The 21,614-nt window shown below is 37.6% G+C and overlaps 1 protein-coding gene across 1 annotated transcript in view; it reads right to left on the bottom strand.

Annotated features, from left to right (window-relative positions):
- slc5a10 (solute carrier family 5 member 10) overlaps window positions 1-20,663 on the bottom strand; it is a gene marked incomplete at its 5' end in the record, with an annotated part of 47,341 nt that extends 26,678 nt beyond the window's left edge. Inside the window, 8 exons of the mRNA XM_079552631.1 lie at window positions 453-658; window positions 1,258-1,338; window positions 7,618-7,723; window positions 7,802-7,906; window positions 17,465-17,524; window positions 19,018-19,122; window positions 20,421-20,492; window positions 20,556-20,663. Of these exons, the coding sequence (XP_079408757.1) occupies window positions 453-658; window positions 1,258-1,338; window positions 7,618-7,723; window positions 7,802-7,906; window positions 17,465-17,524; window positions 19,018-19,122; window positions 20,421-20,492; window positions 20,556-20,663 (843 nt within the window). The remainder of the gene's footprint in view (window positions 1-452; window positions 659-1,257; window positions 1,339-7,617; window positions 7,724-7,801; window positions 7,907-17,464; window positions 17,525-19,017; window positions 19,123-20,420; window positions 20,493-20,555) is intronic.
- Between the last annotated feature and the right edge of the window lie 951 nt (window positions 20,664-21,614).

Below are 21,614 nucleotides of genomic sequence, written 5' to 3' on the forward strand. Positions count from 1 at the left end.
GACCCTGTGGCTGTATGAGTGGTCAGCATGGCGCCTTTACTTTGCATCACAGTGGTCTCTAGTACGCTCCAGAATTAATTGTTTGGAAGGTTTTCTCTACTGTCGGACTCTCTCACTAGAAAACCGACAAAACAATTGATCCTGGAGCGTTGTAGAGGCCACCTTGATGGGAAGTAAACCACTCATACAGCCGCTGGTCACTACAAGGTCAAATACGCACAAATATCAACTTTTTGTTTTCGCTTAAAAAGTTGCATAATGCACCTTTAAGGTAAGAAGATGTTTCAAAGACATACAAGCAGCTTCCGCAGTTCTGATCTTCCTCACAGTTTGAGTAAAACAGGATTTAAATTTGTATTTGATTTTATAAGACAACTCTACGAAAACCTTTGCTGTGATATTTTGGTGTTATAATACTGGTCTATATATGATCATTTCTGTCCCGTACCCACCTGGTCCGTGCACCAGTACCACGTGGCCAGTATGGTGAGTCCCAGAGTCATCCCGGGCCAGGGCAGGTCTCCTGTGACCGCGTCCCTGAACAGATGCATGGCGTCCGCACGAGGGAGGTGGCACGTACTGTTGGGGATAATCTTGTGTGGTACTGCCAGGCTGTAGGCCTGTGCCAGTTGACTATAGCCACCAATTTTATTAAAGGCTGACGATCAAAAAAGATGTATTATGTTATTACAGTTTTAGAATGAACATGACAATGAAGACTACTCACATGAGGACATTTTCAGCATAATTACATTAAAGATTGAGCGGGGAGCGACTGTATTTTTCCACATTTTGACCATATTTGGGAGTCAAATACCACTGCCACCGAGAAAAATAACATACATATAATATACTATTTCTAAATCCAACCTTAACCAGTTTGGAAATTCAACTCATTGACATTTTTTGACTATTGTGTATTTAAGAAAAGTCACAAAGGTGCACCACTGTAGTTCTACTCACATGAAATAGAAGTCAAAGTGTTTTGTGACATTTATCATTTCACTTCCTTATTGGAAATGGGCCCAGATTATGGCAGTCGAAGAAGTAAACATTTCATAAGGGTCCAACAATACTGAACAAAAGGGCCATGAGCGAGTCCCAGTCCTATAGTTTGAATTATCCCCTTTTCCTTAGATAACTTATGTTTAAAAGCCAAATTATTTTTCTCCATAAGACACTTCCCAGGTCATTTATAGAAAAAGGTGAAAACTGGTCACATGCCCTTTAAATCATAATTGATGAAATGGTACGCACCAGTGATAGTCAGAATAATGGCTCCTACAATCATGACAAACGTCTGTAAAGTATCAGTGTAGATGACGGCAGCAAGACCACCTGAGAGAGAGCGTAATATCAAAATTAGTTACATTAGTGATGTTCTTGACCTCCCTAACAACAACGTGTCAAAATTTTCTCTTATATGGTTATAAACAAATGAGCTTTAAACTGTTACACAATAAAAAAAAGTCAAGTGAGATAACAAGGCCGAACAACCCAGGCATGTGATCTTTCAGTACATATCCGTTTTAAATCATCAGGAGGTTTGGAACAGAGAGAACAGCCTCCCTTTCACAATCCATCCAGGAAATTCCCTGTTGTTCACATCATTATCTGTTGAGTAACGAGTGGTACCTCACATAGCTATTTGTTATATCACGCTATGTCTGGTTTAAAAATAGCCCTCGCAGTTTAATCTGAGTGGTTTGGTGAGGGTGTGCAGCCCGGCTTGGTATAATATAATATAGTCTTTGTACTATGTTGATGAATCTGGTGGAAAGGGCTCTACGGTCTAATAATAAGTAAGTTATAAGTAAGTTTATTTATGGAATGCCCCTTGAGATGTTCCATCTCGTTTGCGAGGGGGTCCATTAACACAAAACACTATTTACACAGTAAAAGACAGGACACAGACATGACAAAACACACATTAGGACAGTCACACAGACAAAACAAACTTGCTCCATAGTCCTCCCAAACCCCTCCAAAATACTTAGACAAAATTTACAAAAAATAAATAAATAAAAATAAATAAATAAAAAACAACAACAGAAATATAGTCAAAAGAAAACAATAGAAAACAATTCCAAGAGATGAGGTAAAAGTACAAAATTACAAATACACTTAAAGACATAAACAAGGTGTTTTTAGGTGAGAAAATAAGGAGGCTCTAAACAAACCAAACAATGTTAAAGAACGAATGGATAAAGGTAAACTATTCCAATCAGAGGGAGCTTTGAACTGAAAAGCTCTGCGACCTATTTCTTTATTAATGCGTGGGACAGTAAAGGTAAGAGAGTGAGTACTTCTGAGTGAATATGTGGATGTAAATGGAATAAAAAAATGCTCCAGATACTGCGGACAGCTAAAGTAAATACATTTAAAAATAAACATAATCCAGTGATAATGGCGTCTATTGTTTGGCTGCAACCAGTCGAGTTTTTCAAACAAAATGCAATGATGGGTTCTGTATGGACATTTCAAAATAAATCTGCACAGGGTGTTGAAAAGAATATTAAGTGGCTTAAGGTACAAATCAGATGTGTTTTGATAAATAGTGTCGGCATAATCAATGATGGGCAAAACTAGCTGAGTGATCACTCTTTTTCTGACTTCCTGTGTAAAACAATTGGCTGAACGAAAAATAGGATTTAAAGTGGCGTACGTTCGCTTTATAATATAATCTATATGTGGTTTAAAAGTGAGTTCAGGATCGAGCCACAGTCCAAGATACTTCACTGTGTCAGCTTTATGAACAGTAGAGCCATTATTAAACTGAATATGCAGATTAGGAGAAGAACGTAAATTATGATGAGTGCCAAAGAGCATACAACATGATTTTTTCAGATTTAGTTTAAGGTTATTGTTATAAAACCAGTTTTGAACACGACTGAAATCAAGCTGCAACTGATTTTGTAGCACGGAAGGGTCTGAATTAGAAAAATAAAGTACTGTATCATCAGCGTACAAACTAATAGAACTATTCGTAATAGCTTGAGGAAGGTCATTAATGAAAATTGAAAATAATAAAGGACCAAGAGTTGAACCTTGAGGCACCCCTTTTTCGATTACACAATTTCCTGACTGAGAACCATTAAAAAGAACATATTGTTTTCTGTTGTGAAGATACGAACTAAACCACAAAACTGTATTAGTGTTAAGACCTATTTCATACAATTTGTCAAGAAGTAAATAATGATCTACCATATCGAAAGCCTTAGACAAATCAAGAAATAAGGATCCCACAAACTGATTGTGATCAAAAGAACAAAATACATCATTGGTAAATTTAAGCAGAGCGGTTGTAGTAGAAAACCCAGATCTAAATCCTGATTGGACAGGGGTTAAAATGTGACATTCATTAATATAGTGATATAGTTGATTAAATACAATTTTTTCAAATACTTTAGCAACAGTACAGATAATAGATATTGGACGATAATTATTTAAGTCAGTCGGATCACCTCCTTTAAAAAGTGGTGTAACTCTGGCTGTTTTCCAAATAGACGGAAATGAACATGTTTCAACAGATAAGTTAAATAAATCGGCTAATGGAAACATCAGCACATGTGCTGCAATTTTAAGAAACTTTACATCAAGACCATCTGGACCAGAACTACAATTCGTTTTTAACCCACATACAGAATGATAAACATCATGAGGTGAAATTTTCAAAAAAGAAAATGAGGGACCAGTGCGTCGTCTGTTTAGGCCACCTGACAGAGAATAAGAATTATTTGTATTGCTACTGATGGTAGAGAAGTTTTGATTAAAAGCTTGAGAGATAATTGAAGGATCAGAAACCATTTCATTATTTACTACCACATGATCTGTTTTGCTTTTGGATTTATTGAGAAGATGGTCAAGTTGACCCCAGAATTGTTTCGGATTATTCAAATTCTGCACAAGTCCATCCTTATAAAAGTCTGATTTTGCATTTCTAGTCTGTGTCTTACAGTGATTTCTAAGATTTCTATAAATTTCCCAATCTGCAGGATCTTTAGAAGAGCGATATTTAGCCCAAGCTTGATCTCTTTTTCTAAATAGATCAAGCAACACAGAATTAATCCAAGGCAGATGCCTGCCTTTAACACGAAATGTTTTCAAAGGAGCATGTTTATCAATTATTTTAGACACTTCAGAAAAAAAGTAATTCCATGCATCCTCTGCAAACGGGATAAGCTGATATCTGTCCCAGTTAATATTAACTATATCATTTATAAATGATTCAGTGTTGATATGTTTAGTTTGTCTCACCGTAATGAATTTTGGAGCAACTCTTGGAAGTTGAATTTTCCATACACAAAAAACAATACAGTGATCACTAAAGCAATCTGACAGAACTCCTGAGACAGATATTCTATCTGGATGGGTGACCAATATCCAATCCAAGAGTGAAGAAGAACGTTGGTCAACTCTGGTCGGTTCAGTGATTAATTGGGTAAGATTGAGACTTCTAACTAAATTTTTGTCTTTCGTTGATGATCGATGGAGCCAATTACTGTTAAAATCCCCTAAGATCATAAGTTCTTTCGTTTTGATCGAGCTTATTGTTGAAATAATGCACTTCATAGAATCAGCGGGAACTGATGGGGGTCTATAAATATTGATAATGGTTAGTTGTTTGTTTTTATGAAAATGTATGTTAATAATTAGACATTCAAAATGAACGGGTTCAACAGTGGGTGAGACACGCATTGATGTTAATGAGGAAGACACATACGTTGCGACACCACCACCTCTTGAGCCTCGATCCTCTCTGTATAAAACATAACCGTCAAGTTTTATCTCATCATCGGAAATATTTTTGTGCAGCCAGGTTTCCGAAAGGGTAATGACGTTAGGCTTGTGTTGAGAGACCCAGACTCTTAAAAGATCAATTTTAGAAACTAAACTCCTTATATTAAGATGAATGACTTTCAAACCCTTGGTCGTCTCAATGTTTCATTAAACAAAAACAGATGACTAAAATGACTAAGTAGGAGGAGGAGGGAGAGGATAGGAGCAAGAGGACAAACACACACAAACGGACCAACATACGACAGACAAACAAACAAACAAACAAATAAATAAATAAACAAACAAACATAAAACTAAACAAAATCAAGAAGAGCAAAGCTCAGTCTGCACATTAAATGTATTAAACAAATAATTTGTTGCCAATATTCTTTACTGGTCTTTTACAGCATATACATAACCCTACAATCAGGCAAAAAACAAAACAAAACAAAAAACAGTATTTAACATATTTTCAAATCAATTATTTACTGCAGCGAAATTTTTTTTTTTTTATATATATTTAGATATATATAGCTACGGGTTACTTCTGCACTGCACATTTTATACGTAGAAAAAAGTAAATGGAAAGTTATGAAGGTGACGTCACAACTTTACGACAGCGACGCTGTTTACGGCAAACATCACCGGCAAGAGAATGTCAAACAGAAAGCAACTTATCACTCCACTTTGTTAGTCCAAAACAAAAAACGAGTCAGTGGGAGTTACTTGTTAGATTAATCGAAGCATGTTCAATTCACGCGGTGGGCAGACAAAAAAAAAAAAGGGAGGAAAGTATCATCACCAGTTACGGAGATCCCACGACGTCCCGAAAGAAGGCTTCAGCATCATCGGGGCAGTGAAACGAACTGAACTTTCCATCGATGTCAATCCTGAGCGTTGCCGGATACAACAGGGAATATTTGATATCCTTCTCGCGAAGTTTTCTTTTGATTGGATTGAACAGTCGACGCTTTTGGACTAATGCAGCACTGTAGTCCGGGAAGATGAGGACTTGCACTCCAGCGAACACCAGCGTCCCCTTCTCACGGGCCAGTCGGAGTATCTTCATCTTGTCCTGTGCATTTAGGAATTTGGCCAGTATTGGTCTGGGACCGGCCTTAGAATCGAATAGCCTTGCAGTGGGGGTACGATGAGCCCGCACAATGATTGGTGGCACGGGAAAGTTGTCTGCCCCCAGTAGCTCAAGAACAAACTTCTGCACAAAGCCCACCACATCACGGCCTTCAGCCTTTTCTGGAATCCGCAGAAATCGAAGATTAGCGGAACGGCTTCTATTTTCAAGATCATCGACTTTTTCTCTTAGGTAAGTATTGTCCTTCTCCAAGAGTTTCACACGTGCATCCATAGCGGTAATGTTGTCCTCATTTGCGCCAACTCTCTGTTCCATAAATGAAACTTGCTCACCGAGCGTGGTAATTGAGCCTTGGATTGTATTCAAAGTCGAATGAAGTTGATCCATTTTCGAGTCAAAGTGAGAGACCAGATCAGTTCTCAAACGCTGAAGAGACTCGTAGATGACTTGTTCAGTGGCCATTGTTGAAAAAAACAAGGGGCACCACTCACATCAGCCAACAGATCCAGTATATTAAAGTGCAAATATTAGAGTTTGTCTGTCAGGCTGTTGGACCAGCAACTGGATCAATCATGAAGTTTTGGCAAATTTAGTTCATAATGCAGACCAGCTCAGCAAACGCTCACGCAGTTGCTCGTGCGGCCATCTTGACTTGACTGATATAATAATAATAATATATTAATATAATAATGCCGTCTCTTCATCCATAAACTGCAGTTATCTCTAAATGCCTTAACCCCCACCTGAATCAAGCACATTTTCTACAGTTTGGCTTCACCAAATCTTGAAGCTTCTTAAAAAAAAAGTGTCAAATTAGCAACAAATATGAGATGAAAACGAGGATGAAAACACAACATAAGCGCGACAAGAAGATGACATGAAATGTGATGAAAAAGTGGGGGGGAAAATGACGAAAATGCAACAAAAAAGAAACAAACAAAAAATTGACGAAAAAGTGTCAAAAATGTGTGACGAAAACACAACAAAAAAGCAATGAACAAAAAGTCTAACAAGTGACGACAACACGGCAGCAACACAAGGAAATTATCTGTTTAGATGAGATCTTCCAAATGAGGAATTACACTGGCCTAACCTTTTAGTTTTGGGTAAAGCTAAACTGGAGAAAATGCATTTGGTTGAGGCGGACGTTATGAAAGTAAAATATTGTTATAACACTGCATTATGTAACCATCCGGCACAACCATCCAGTGGTGGTCAAAGTCCTTATTATCCTCCCTTGGGCAAAAGCAGACACACTACTGGAATACAAGTAAAAGTTGCTCAGTCAGTTCATTACTTAAGTGAAAGCACTTAAGTATTTTCTGTAGTAGAGAATACAAAGTAGAAAGTCACGTGAATATTGTGAAAAATAACTTTGCGGCTTAAAAACGCAAAAAAAAAAATCAGCTCAAATTCACCTCCCGTACAGCAATACAACGGGGACAAACCTTCTTCCTTGTGGTAAGTCAGTGGAAATTGAAAAGAACACTGCCCCCCTACAGTGAGTGTGCACCAAAAGGCTTCTAAAATGAACTAAACACATGGCCAAATTTACTTTTTAATTTGGAGCCTCTCTAGAAATGTAGTAGGAGTAGAAAGTAAAGAAAGAAGAGTTCTTAAAAAAAATACTACTCATGTTAAGTACAGATCCTCAAACACGGTATTTAAAAGTAAAATGTACTTTGTTACTGACCACCTGATTGTTGTTAGTTAAAAGCCAGTGTATGAGTGTATGTCTTTTTTACCTGCAATCGTGTAGAGAGCGGTGACGACCAGCATGAGGATCGTGGACAGATAGAGGTTCCAGCCTAAACACACTTGAACAAACAGGGCTCCCGAGTACAGGTCAGTCTGAACATGGACACAAGCATTTAGCAACACATAACCATCAAACTGGTCAAGATGCAGGTGAATGAGGAGATTTCCTACTGATATTTTGGTAAAGACAGACAACATTAGTGACAGAACAGCCAGGTAGGTTCGGATCCTCTCTCCTCCAAACCGGCGACCCAGGTACTCCGGCATAGTCACAATCTAAAAAGCACAATTCAACAATATGGGAAACTGTATTGGATTTTTTGGATTCTCAATATTTGGCCACTCTACCATAAAGGATTATGGTAGAGTGGCCAGACGGGTCGTTGTCCCTTACAACAGGACAACAGGACAACAGGACAACAGGACAACAGGACAACAGGGACAACAGGACAACAGGACAACAGGACAACAGGACAACAGGACAACAGGACAACAGGACAACAGGACAACAGGACAACAGGACAACGACCCGAAGCACAACGGCAAGATAACAAAGGAGTGGCTTCAGGACAAGTCTGTGAATGTTCTTGAGTGGCCCAGACAGAGCCCAGACTTGAACCTGATTGAACATCTCTGCGAAGACCTGAAAATCGCTGAGCGGCATTGCTCACCGTCTAACCTCTAAGAATGGGAAAATTACCCCAAATGCAGGTGTGCCAAGCTTGTAGCATCATACTCAAGAAAACATGCGGCTGCAATCGTTGCCAAAGGTTCCTCAACAAAGCAGTGAATAAAGAGTGTGAATACTTATTGTTAGAGGATAACATTAAATCGCTATTTATCATACTGGGTCAGGCTGTACAGTCGTACTATCTCTGTCATAGCCTTGACTGTGGTGCTCAGGCGCCACTCTCTGCCACTGAATGCTTGCGTATCAGTATGACGCTCTGAGAGGGTATTTATCCCTCTTCTGTGGAAGCATAGACAGACTTGAATGGTAGGACTAGCGCAATGTCTCGAGTTCATGTCTCCGGGTCCCGCACCGATGGTAAATAAACTTCTCCTGCATAAGACATCCAGACTGCTGCCTGTCATTCATCTATCCTCTCGAACACCATTGTTATTTCTCTAACAATTTGGCGTCAACGAACATGTCTACAGCTGATCTGGTAGGTGCATTTTTATCCTTTGATAAAAGGGAGGGGGAATGGCCTTACCAGGTTCATGCTTGATAGAAAAAAGAACAATGCAATGGGAAACGTACAATTAGTAAAAATGACATAATCTCATGTTATCGGTTAATTCTGGATGTTTGGTTCCGGTCGAGAGTAGGGACTTTAGGTCCGTGACTGGGGTATTCCGATGCACAAAGCTTGAACTGAAATAGCTGCAATAATCTGTGAAGCTCCATGCATACAGTTTAGAGTAGGTCAGGTTTTAAACTTGTTGACTCTACTGTTTATCTACCAGCCGTCATAGGCAAAAGTGAGGAACACATATTATCGACTATCTTGAGTGTAAAGCTTTGTTTAATGTTAATTTTAGTGTCAAACAAAAGGCCTCACACCGACATAGCCAGGAAGCTAGAATGCTCCAGAAAGCTGTAAACGAGTCTGGGTCCAGGTCACTGGTCTCTATGTCTGGTTTACGGATAGCAAGTGTGGGTCAAAGCAAAAGCTGTGGGCTACTGTGTAAAGCTGTTGTTTCATGTTACTTTTAATTTTGAACTAAGTGCTGAATATTGAGTCGGTAATAATTACATTGGCCGTGTAATTAATTACTAAGGCAGTTGGACTTAGAAATACGCCACAGTCAGAGGACTGTGACCACAGGCTAGTGTGAAAACTTGAATAGAACTATCTGTTTTTAGTGGTCATAAAAGCTTGTGGTTTAATATACATCTGCTGATTTTTCTTCTGACTATAGAATAGTTACAAGAAGTAGAGAGAGTAGTTGTACTGGTGCTAAGGGATTATGGGTAGGAGATGAACCTAGGATATTTTTCTCCTAAGAGAGATAACCCGCTTAGCACCGATTTTTGAGATGTGCACAAAAGAGAGGAACACGTACGCTCCATATACAACCTATGGAGGCTGTTGTGTTTGTTCATTTCTAATCTAACTGTGAAACTCCAGAATCAACTGATGAACATTGAGAGAAATGTAACTGATGGCTATGGCTCTGGATGCAGCGAGTAGATCTTTATTTCCATGTTTTTATATTTCATATTCTGTGCTTCCTTGCTTGGTTTGCTTTGTTTGCTTGGTTTATTTGATGTTTGTTTGAATTTTTTTCTTAGGGCTATAATGGACACACAGAGAACATAAAGTGTACTGAGTTATTTTGCGATAACAACATGCTTATTTGAGTAAAACTGTACATTCTTTGGTAATAAGATTACACTGACACCAACAAAGTAAAATAGAGGCAACACCATCCTCACAGTTACTCAGTACTCACAGCATTCGAGTACACTTGAGCGAGTGAAATCCAGTGGTGGAGGAATTGCTCGACACTCTTACTTAAGAGTGCAGATACAGATTCTTTTACTTGAGAAGAAGTGAAGGTATCTGACATGATTTTGACTTAAGTAGAAGTGTTGAGTTATGCATTGTGGAATGTGCTTTATAAGCGGAAGGTGAAGGTATTTAAGAGATTATTGTGCAGGATTTTAAAATCATTTGAATCCGGTTTAAACAAGGTCTAAAACAAGGTTTAAAGGAGTAAACCATTGGACTAGGTTTGAACCGGGTTTAAAACAAGGTTTAAAAGACTAAACCACTAAACCAAGTCTAAATTGGGTCTAACCAGTTCATCGTAATGAGGTCACTTTGAAAATAAAATGCTTTACTTTTAACCCAATTGAAAAATATAGTGAAGTAAAGTAGAGGTTCATTCATCATAAATTTACTAAAGAAAAGTAAGATGCCCATACTTTTACCTTTTGCTTGTACTTGTGCTTTTACTTTGTTGCTTTCCACCACTGCACTTGAGCGAGTAAAAACTAAATTATTTCAAAGTAATGTTACTCTCACATAAGTAATTTGCCAGAGATTTCACCTATATCTGGACTTATAAGTGAAGGTCTTGCTGTATAACACCGACCGTGTTCACAAGCAACAAACTACGAGAGTAGAGAGTTTTCACGGACACAGGGTCAAAGAAGAACAAGGGTCTGAATGAACAAAGTAAGGGATCTGTCAGTTTTATACAAAGGACAGATTGTGTTGTTAGGGGTGACCTGACGCTGTTCGGTTTCTTTGACATTCAGCAAGATGCAATGACATAATGTTAGACCAAATTGTGAACATTTTCACTTATTTCAAAGTAAGAATAATTCAGGGAGAGTGATGCTCACATTTTGTGTCTCTGCCTTGTCTCCTCTGTCCACATCTACTGTTTCTCCTATCTGTTATTGTTTTGTCTCTGTCTGTGAAGGTCCATGAGCAGAGCGTTCCTGATAAACTCTTGCCTCGGAAGATTGTTGAGCCAGTTTAACAAAACAAAATGCCAACATTGTTTGCTATAACTATTTCATAGAATAGGGGGGTATGCTTTTGAATAATGATAATGCATTGGTAAAGCAATGATACAAGTTAAGAGTCCCCGTAGGGTAAACAATGTCCGCATTTTGAATCACAATCAATTGATGTTCACATGACGGTGATGATGAATTGAAAAATGTGTTATTTTTGTGAATTGATGCTGCTTTATAATCTGTTACAGGCCACAGGAACTGTGTGGAGGACTGATTTCCGGTGTCACAATGTCACAATGTCTCTGTTTTAGCTGCAACTTGTGAGTATAACAACTGGGTTTTAAAATACACAAGGAAAAAATCTATGAGGGAAAGATGTATAACTACAAGTAGTTATGTTAATAAAAGGTATGATTTGTGTGTGATGAGCAATAAAAACAAATGATATTGATCACAGTCAGACAAATTTAAAAGTAAAATGCGCACAATTGAGAAGTTGAAATGGCTTGCATTTTTAGTTTATTAGCCCAATAATAGAATAGATGGATAAATGTTGTTCTGCTGTGATTTGCTTGAGAAGCCTGAGTTTGTAGGCCTGGTTCTAAAAATACCAGGACCTGAAAAATATCATAGTTTGTTATTTTGTCTTCACTGTTTAGACTTGTGGTAAAGTGAAATTTAACTCTGTCTTTCTAGGCTCTGAATGTCTATATAGGCTCTCAGTTGTACAGGAGTTGCACATCGTTAATCTTTATAAAAGATTTGAATATTGAGAGATACCCAGATTACGGCAGGTTGGCTTTTCCTGGTTCCTTTAAAGATAGTTTAAGTATTTGCTTTGTTACATTTTGTGCCCAAGATTAGATTGGAGTAGTCAAAACACTTCCTTTGCTCTTCTAAGTAATGCCTCGAGAACAAGGTTCAAGACAAGGTCAGCTGGAGTCCAAACTGTGTTTAGGAGAAACATATTTGCGACAAAGGTAACCAGAGGTTTAGAATGCAAACTAAGTGTCTTAATAAATTCCAACATTAGTCGGAACAGGGTTAGGATCCCCTAGGAGATAGCGAGCACTGAGATAATATGAATTTTAAATAATTCCTAATTGCAAACAGCACTGATTTGAATATAGAGGTCAAATAAAAGAAAATTATGCAAATAATATAAAAGAGTTTAAGTGTTGTTTTGCTTGACATTGTCTAAATTACTAAACACTTTATATCTCGAATAGTTCGCAAAGGGTTTTTGGGGGTCCTGACCAGAAATGTGTAAATTAAACTTTAGAGACCAATTTAATTTAAGTCTGGAATAGACAATTGAATTTAATATAGTAAAATATAGTTAAAGATTTAAAGAAAACTTGTAGTACAGTATCTCAATTCTTGATGTTTTAATCTTAGTGATGTGGTTTTAAGAACCTAAAGGCAACTAAAATTAAACACATTAAAGACAAAAGGAGAAATGAATAACACTATGCTTACTTTCAAGCATGCTGCATTGACTCTTTTGAGGATGGGCCTTTTTTGATAAAGTACAGAATTTTTGCTTTTATTTTTGTGATGCTTTGCGTAATAGGACATGCTGAATTTTGTAGGTTTTAGATTTTAGATTTTACTTTGCCATTTTTGGTGGTGATGGGAAAAGGCAAGGGCCTGTTGCGAGTTGCGTGGGCATTGGTCCAAGTGCATTGCTCAAAGACCCTGAAATTAAAGTTCACCGAATCGATAGTCTGCCGAAGAGAAAGTCCGCCAAACTGATCGTCCACCGAACTGAGAGTCTGCTCTGCCTCGCTGAGAAACTGTCCTCGAAAACATGCCAACAAAAGCCCCGCTGCTGCTGCCCCTCGAAAGCCTTGAACAGTCATCTGCAGGAGGACTAGTGCTCACAATTTGCCCAGGTCTGATGCCTTGCTCTCTGTACCACTTGGACCTACATTTTTTAAGTTTTTTTGCTATATACTTATTTTATATTTACTTTTTTTTAGCAATTTTTGGTGTTTTTGCCGATGGGTCAGCGGCCCATGGGATCCTCTTTTGCTGCGATTTATAATTATTATTATTTTCCTCATTTTGATATTTTTGACTATAGAATGCTCAAATTGGTCAATGAGTCTGCATCTTAAACAGCAAAAATAATCAAGTTAAAATAAATAAATAAATACATTTTATTGGATATTTTAAGAGATAACAATTTTTTACAAAAATAAAATAATAAAACGACAGACAGAGAGATTTGAATGTTCAGTCAGTAATAGTATGCAATAAACAACATTTTAGCCTCTCAAAAATAGAGTAATTCCCAAATTACTGTGTAGCGCAGTTGCATTGATCTGTAACAGCCGATAACATAACTTTGAAAGATAAATATCCACAAGTTACCACTCGTGTGAAATAGTTTTGTTGATAGGACTGTAGGGATTAATTTTTTGTTAGTACCCAAGGAGGGTTAAGGCTTAACAATTTGTTGTTTGTGTTTATGTTCTTTCTGAACTTTCTGAAATTGATAAAAGATGTCGTGAATTTAATTTAAGTAAATTGAGTGAGTTCTGCACAGAAATTGACTGTGCAGTTGATTCTGGATTTTGTTGTTGGTTTCGGTTTTAGGTAAAATGAGAAGTCCTAAATTTTGATCAGTGGAGATACTGGTGTATGTTAATTTGAAGCGTTTATGATAAAGGTGATCATTTACATTGGAAGACTTTAGGATGCTTAGGTTGAAATATTGTGTTGTTTGCAAAGAATTGTCAGTGGAGGCTGAATCCAGATTTGAACGCATCGTGTGTTCTTAGATTTAGATCTGAGGCTGTGATTTCGAGCTGTATGCAGCCTAATGAAGAGGTTTGCATACAGTGTAAGTAAAGCGGTGTCTTCAAGTTTGAAATTTGTGCTGGCAAACATGTTTTATTTCGGACTAGCAAGAGTTTTCAGTGTAATCCAGTATCTCAAGAGTCACTCAAAAGGTCACACTTATGGCCTCAAAAGTATATTGCCCAGCTTTCAACACTAATCACGACTCTGGGTGCACACGGAGCTCGTTATAATTGTTGAAAAAAGGAGGGGCCAAGAAGCAGAGGAGATTTGCTCTCTGTAGAAATAATTGTGACTCTTTCTGATCTAAATAAACAAATAATGAGAAAACAAAAGTTACAGCAAGTAGTTTAATTTCAAGTCTAAAACCTGATAATTAAACACAGGGAAAGTATCAGAAATAACGCAACATAATAAAGAATAAAGAAAAGTTGTGTAAGTGAAACCCAGTTGTTCTGAAAATAGAAAATGTGTAATGCCATTATTGCTTCATACTAACAATACTAATGCCATGATTTAATTTTTACTATATTTTTACTATATTTACTATAAAATGATATTAAAGAGTGTGATTGTTTTTGTAACTTTTATGTACTGAGTGTGTAACATGTTTTAATCCATATTATTTCCAGGTTGATAACGTTAATTTCCCACAGAGACAGGGAATTTACAGGAGGAATTCTGATGCAGGAGGGTCTGATTCAGGACGGGAGCTGATGAGCCGAGAACAATAATACCAATGGCATGGTAAAATATGGCCTTATGCAGGCCGGAGTGTGCTTCTTTATTGTTGCAGGAGGCAACGTGGAAGAAGAAAATGTCAGCTTGTTCTGGATGTCTGGAGGTCGTGCCGGAGCATCAGTATCCTTTGTGTATCTATTTTGTGTTTCCAAGCAAGAGAAAGAAACACTTATTATCTCATCAAATATTTTAACTTGCGAATGATAGTAATGATTGATATTCATGTCATGATGGCTGAAGCTGACTCTGGTGAAAAGTCATACTTAATCGGTAAGTTTGTAGAAATTATACTGATGTGTTGATGTCTGCAAGGTATAACATTCTTTCCACAGGCGACCTGAGAGACAGGTTGGATCTGGCAGGAAGGCAAACACACATCCATTGGAGTTTGAATAAAGTTTAAATGGAAAGATTCATCTTACACACTCCCATTGTTTTTACATTTACTTCATATTTCATTATTATCTTCATTTATATATTTATAAGTGCTTTCATTTTATATTTACATTTTTTGCATTAATTATTTTATATTTTATTATTCATTTTTCATTATTATTTTCATTTATATATTAATAAGTGCTTTTATTCTATATTTCCATTTTTATTATTATTATTATTATTTTAACATTTTCTATTTTTCTATTTTATTCTTTCTATATATTATTACTCATTTTGGTCCAGTCAGTTTTCAGCTTATATTTTGATTTTGCATTTATATTTTTTAATCTTTGGTGCTTATTCTTTATGGCTTAGTTATTCAACTTACCAATTTCATTTTATTTCAATTCATAACTTTGCAGGTACAGATTCACAAGATAAAAGGACAGGTATTCAATACTTGGTTATCTTGTGGTGAGGTTCTTTCATGTTATGTTTTGTGTGTGTTGCTCATTGCAGGTATGTTTAGGTCAAAAAGGAAGGGTTTTAAGCTCTATTTCAGAGGCCATTACGCCTGAAGTATAAGAGGATTTAATATATTTTGTCCTGAATGATGGTTTCTTGCTTAGCAGTTTTCAGTAACATTATTTTTAATCTTGATTAAAACATTGGAAGCAAGGGATAACAAATAATAAGACTTACGATCTCGTTAGATTTGAATTTTAAGGAAAATTCATAGTGCACGAGTGAATGAGCTTGCACCCTTCTCAATGGACGCTGCCAATTCTCCACGCCATTCTATTTCAACCTGAAGACTTGGAAGACAATAGGGAACTCTTGGTGTGTGTGGGCAGAATAATCCCAAAGACACACCAAGAGGTGTTACGGCACGATAGTCTACTCGTGATCCGTATAGATCTGAAGCACCTGGAGGTGTTTTGACGGGCCTCACAAGTGTTGTGTTGAAATTAACCATCCGGTATGAAGATTGTTTCATGATTAATAGTTTGCTATGAGCATTCTCTTAATATGTGAATATGATTTTCATGAGAATTGATTGATTCATATCTTTGAATATTGTGTTGTGTTTGTATTTTATTGTATGTACATTTTCTGACTTGGACCAATAATATATTATTTGCAGGAGAAACTGATTGGCGGCCATGATCTTTTACTTATCCCTGATAATTGGCAATCAGGTCGGGGATTTGAGGTTTGGTCATGGTACCCCCTTTTACACGCCTTTAGTACTTGATGCATGTGTTTTTATTGGTAGCAGTATTTGCCCCGATTGGGTGATTAGTGAATCTAATGATGCACATGTCTCAGTACTTTGGGGTCACTGGGAGGGGGGTCATTTACTTCCATCACAATGACCCGTATAACTATGTACTGTGGTACTTCACATGAAGTGTTGAATGTTGTTTTGAAATGTCAATTCTGTGTATGCTTCCACTTAGGGCATAGATAAACCATTTGAATTTTGATTTTATTCTAAAATCTTGGTTTTGGATTAAATTGAAACTTAGGTAGTTGATTCAGGTTTATTTTATGCTGGCGTTTAATTTTGATTTTTTTCACTTAGTCAAAACCACTAGAAAACTGTAGTTTTGAAAGGGAGGAGTGTTAGAGGATAACATTAAATCGCTATTTATCATACTGGGTCAGGCTGTACAGTCGTACTATCTCTGTCATAGCCTTGACTGTGGTGCTCAGGCGCCACTCTCTGCCACTGAATGCTTGCGTATCAGTATGACGCTCTGAGAGGGTATTTATCCCTCTTCTGTGGAAGCATAGACAGACTTGAATGGTAGGACTAGCGCAATGTCTCGAGTTCATGTCTCCGGGTCCCGCACCGATGGTAAATAAACTTCTCCTGCATAAGACATCCAGACTGCTGCCTGTCATTCATCTATCCTCTCGAACACCATTGTTATTTCTCTAACACTTATGTACATGTGATAGCTCAGTTTTTTTATTTTTAACACATTTGCAAAAAATTGTGTGTAGATTGATGAGGAAAAGATATAACAAAATGTGCAAAAGGTGAAGTACTGGTTTTCGACTTGCTTCAACGTGCTTTCTTGCTTTCATTTTGAATCTATTCAAGGTTAAGGTTTCCATAAAGTAGTCATGTTTACAGGGTTATTTCAAACTGAACACTATTAACACTTTTAAGAAAACTGCCAGCAAGGAGAAAGTGATTGATGCTCCTCCCTTACAGTAAAATAATAACTGTTTGACAAAGCAACATTGCAGTCTGTCAATCACAGGTTAATCACAGTAAGTCTGTATGCTTGAAGTGTAACACGCCTTTGGGAAAATTTTCTAGGTGGAGACCACAGTGACGGGAATGTGTTTTGGCACCTGCGTGTACCTGCAGAACCAGCTCTAATTTGTCGCGTGTGTGAGTTAGTGTGCAGAAGACCAACCCCTGAGGAGATGTACACAGGAACAAAGATCCACGCCAGAGCCAGCAGCACGTACGTGGCCTGTGGGGGAGAGGTTAAGAACAAAGATGAGACTGGACTGTCCGCTTGCATGAAGAGAAACAGGTTTTAGTCTGGTCAAGGGCACAGTTTTAGGCTTCGGAACTGCATATTTGGGAACAACTGTCCCGCTAGTGCCATCTGCTGGCTGGTATATATGCTTTCCAAATGTCTATAAAACACCCGATGTTTTTTATCAACATATGTGTAATAAACACATTCTATAAAAACAAAACTCTTATTCCAGCATGACAGATTATTGTTTTGTTTTTTACTTACCAAGACACATTTCAGTCACATGTAAAGTACATGCAGAATACAAGTTATTGTTTGCCAGAGTAGCACTTAAAAAGCTATTTTTAATTTCAATTGAAAGTTTTAAGGCGTCCTTTGTTTTAGCCAAACAGTGAATAAGAACTGACCTCGTCACTTCAATAACAAAACTCTGTTAGGACCAAAATACTGTATTATATTATAAGTTTGTTTGAACCAAATTGAGACTTGTGTGGCATTCTTCGCTCCAAACACTGCTGTACAAAAAGGTATCTGTGGATGTCCTTTACCATTCAAACAGCTTTTTCCCCCCTTTTTTTTAAGTGATAGTCAGTAAGTTTGCAAAGCGAGGAGAGATAGAGTGAAATCAAATGTGTCCCCCTATTTTACCAAAAAGCCCTTCTCAGTTTGCAAAATGAGGTCAAGATCAAGCTCCTCCCCCTCTCTCCTGATTGGACCTGACAGGCAGGTCCACAGGAATAGCTCATCTCATTGGTCAACGCAGGAGGATACTATACTCTGATTAGTTGCTGAGATCAGAGAGACTTTACAAAATTAGCAAATAAATATTATTACTTACTTTACATCAATATGCAAGACCAGGTGGTCGATTTTGCACGTTTTATAAAATTTGTAAAACATTTAGACTTCCAGACTATCACTTTAAGGCTACAGAGAGTTGTTGTCCATTTGCTTAAAAATCATGAAACAAGACTTATATAAGACACTATGTTAAGAGGCTAAAAAAAAAAAAATCCCTTATAAATTGATATTACTTTTTTTATTCTACTTACTGTTAGAATGTTTTGTTATTGTTACAAATGTGTTCCCAATGTCTTTTTGTGGTTCAATTTGTGGTTCTGTTATTGCAAATTACCTTTTCTGTTTTTGTTCTTCTATCTTTTCCCCCCTTTTTTTCTACCTTCTTCTCTGTTAGATGTGGTTGTAATTCATTTGGGTGAATAAAAGTAATAGTCAACCTACATCCACATGATGCCAAATTGATGCTGATATCATTAATTAACAGTTAATAAACAGGATACTTCACAAAGGAAAAGAAGCTTGATCTAAATCATCAAGGGGCCCATTCCCTATCCGAGACACAGGGCGATTACATATGGGTGGAAGAACAGACCAGCTCAGTTTCATTCCATTCAGTCCAGTGACAGACGCCGAGCGCACGTGAGCACTGAGCATGTAACCATTGTGCGCCGCATACTCACGTTCCATTCAAAGCCCGCAACAGCGATCCCTCCCGCCGCTCCGGTCCCGGCCAGGCCGATGAACAGGCCCGAGCCCTCCGAGCTGGCGAACAGAGACGATCCGATCTGTCAACAAACACATTTCTCAAGCCTTCTGTAATCAGAAATACACGTAGGAAGACACACAGCTACTATTGTGGTCAACAAGATGCCAGCAATGTGATGGAATGCGTTCAAATTGGTAATAGACAAAGAAACAACGCCAAATATTTTTGAAAACAATATTATGTCAGGAGTGTGCAATGTGCCAAGAATGATATAGTGAGGTCTGTGTGGGACAACTTGTCCAAGGCATAATAATAAGTACATAGGGTTCTGTGAGACAATGTTATCCATGTGAGTGTCCTTGGTGAGGCTGTGCAGGGGGTGGAAAGTTCTCTAATGACACTAAACAATCTGGTGTATGGTTAAAATAGTTGCAGAACGAAACAACTATCGAATTGATAACAATATGTTTCATTTGACGTTCTGTTAGAGATACTACTATGATTATATTTGCCAATTATGATCTCTTTGGGAGGGAAGTGTCCCATGATCTACCAGTATCACAATATATTGGTTCAGCACGCCAGCTTGAGAAGGTACAGAGAAGGTTTTATTTCCCGAATTCTGATGAAGACCATGTGAGTCGAAACGTGTCAATAAATCCACGCAAATTCAGAGTGCCTCAGCTTTCTCTACACAGCCTTAAATTCATTTTATATTTTGAATCACACAAAATTCCAATCCCAAAGACGATCCACGATCTTAATTATATTTCCGATCCAACTTTTTTTCTTTAGCACATTTTATGAACAAGTTTCCAAGGTAGACAAGAAAGTAGAATATTACTAAACCAGAAGCAATGAATAATTAAAAAAACATCACAAGCCAATAGATCAAAGATCAATAAATAAAAAGATACTTTATAATACTTTAATAAACTAAAATCCAATAGAAGGTTAAAACAATAAAACTTGTTTTGTCCTCCTTTAGTATTTTGGGAACTCAGACATTTTTGTGCAAAACAAATTAAAATTATAAAGCCTTTCTATCAATTTCACAAACTTTCAGGCTGGTTTTGTTGCAATTTTGTGAAAGTTACAAGTGCAAGTTGTGAAATGTGCCTATCACTGTGAGGAACTGGGATACAACAAATATGTTAAATTAGGAACGAGTTTGGACCTCAACTAGCACTGTAATTTAATGGTTTCCTCTAAAAAAAAAAAAATCAGGTATAGGGCCTTTAAATATTAAAGGCACGCTGGGGAACATTCTGGGATAAACGCCCCCCCACAAGTGAAAAGGTTTTTCACTTGTGCCACATATAAAGGAAACATAAGTACGTTGCATAATAAAAAAAGAGTTATGTCCAGCACTCTTACCGGCCACCACGCCATGTCGCGTCCGGCCAGGAAATAGCCACTCAGGGTGTTTCTGCTCACCCTGCATGAAGACTGCCACAGACCAGAATTAGGAAACGAATGGGACAACATAACTTCCCTTCAAACTTCACTTACCCAGATGCCCACAGCCAAGTTCAGGAGAAAGTAAATCGCTATGACGATAATGTCCGGAGAGCTGAAAGACTGCGGCACAGCGTAGAAGTTGATGGTGGAATTTGACATTTTTTTGATAATCCGAGCAACAAATCAAACTATATTTTATACAAATTTAAACAAAAAGCTGACCTATTTGAAACTAAAATAAGATAGCATGTTTTTTTGTTCTTTCAAAGCAGTGTAGCCTCGAAAACAGCCAGGTAGAGAGTGCGTGGGGCAGGCGTGAAGCGAACAGTGTCTTGGCTGAATTGATGACTTAACACATTAACTAATGTTAATGCACTGGTTTACTCAGAGCAAGGGGATAATGAAGCGTGACACAAGGCTGGTGTTGAGGTGGAGCAGAGTCCACACACACACACGCTCCTGGGGCGGTCAATCATTGGCACCGACATATTCACAATCATTAGGGGCTGAACACATAAACAGGCCGCGGCTAAGTAGGCTGTTAGTGAGTGGCTTAACAGGTGCATGCTATGACTTTAAAAGGGTTGCGATATAAGGCTGCACAAATAATCAGAATGGAAGCAAAAATCCAATTTGAAGGGTCAATATATTTTGCACACCACAAAATATCCTGTCTCTCTTGTATTTGCAACCCTGTAGTTTAGAGCCTTAGTGATTGGGATTTACGGCTCTTTCCTGGGAGCCAAGTCTTTGGGATCTGTTCATTTCAAAGAGCATTTCAAAAGACTGGCTCTTTTTTAGGTGCATTGAGTTGACTTGTGTACGAATTGCGGCTGTAAAAATAAAGATGCCTTGCCTTTTAATATAACGTTTTAATAACACCAGCTAGATAACTCATAATACCTAAAACGGCCATTGTGCGCCAAATCTTGATCATGAAGTAAAAATATAAATACAAAATAACGAAAACAATAACAAATAACGAAAATAAATGTTGTCTACATGTCATGTGGTCTGGCTCACATCTTTGACAATCTGAGGAGATTTTAGTTGATTAGCCTATGTCTCAGAGGACATATGATGGTAAACCTCCTGAAAAGACCCTTACGC

This window comes from Gobius niger, assembly GCF_951799975.1.
Source record: "Gobius niger genome assembly, chromosome: 3".
Lineage (NCBI taxonomy): Eukaryota > Metazoa > Chordata > Actinopteri > Gobiiformes > Gobiidae > Gobius > Gobius niger.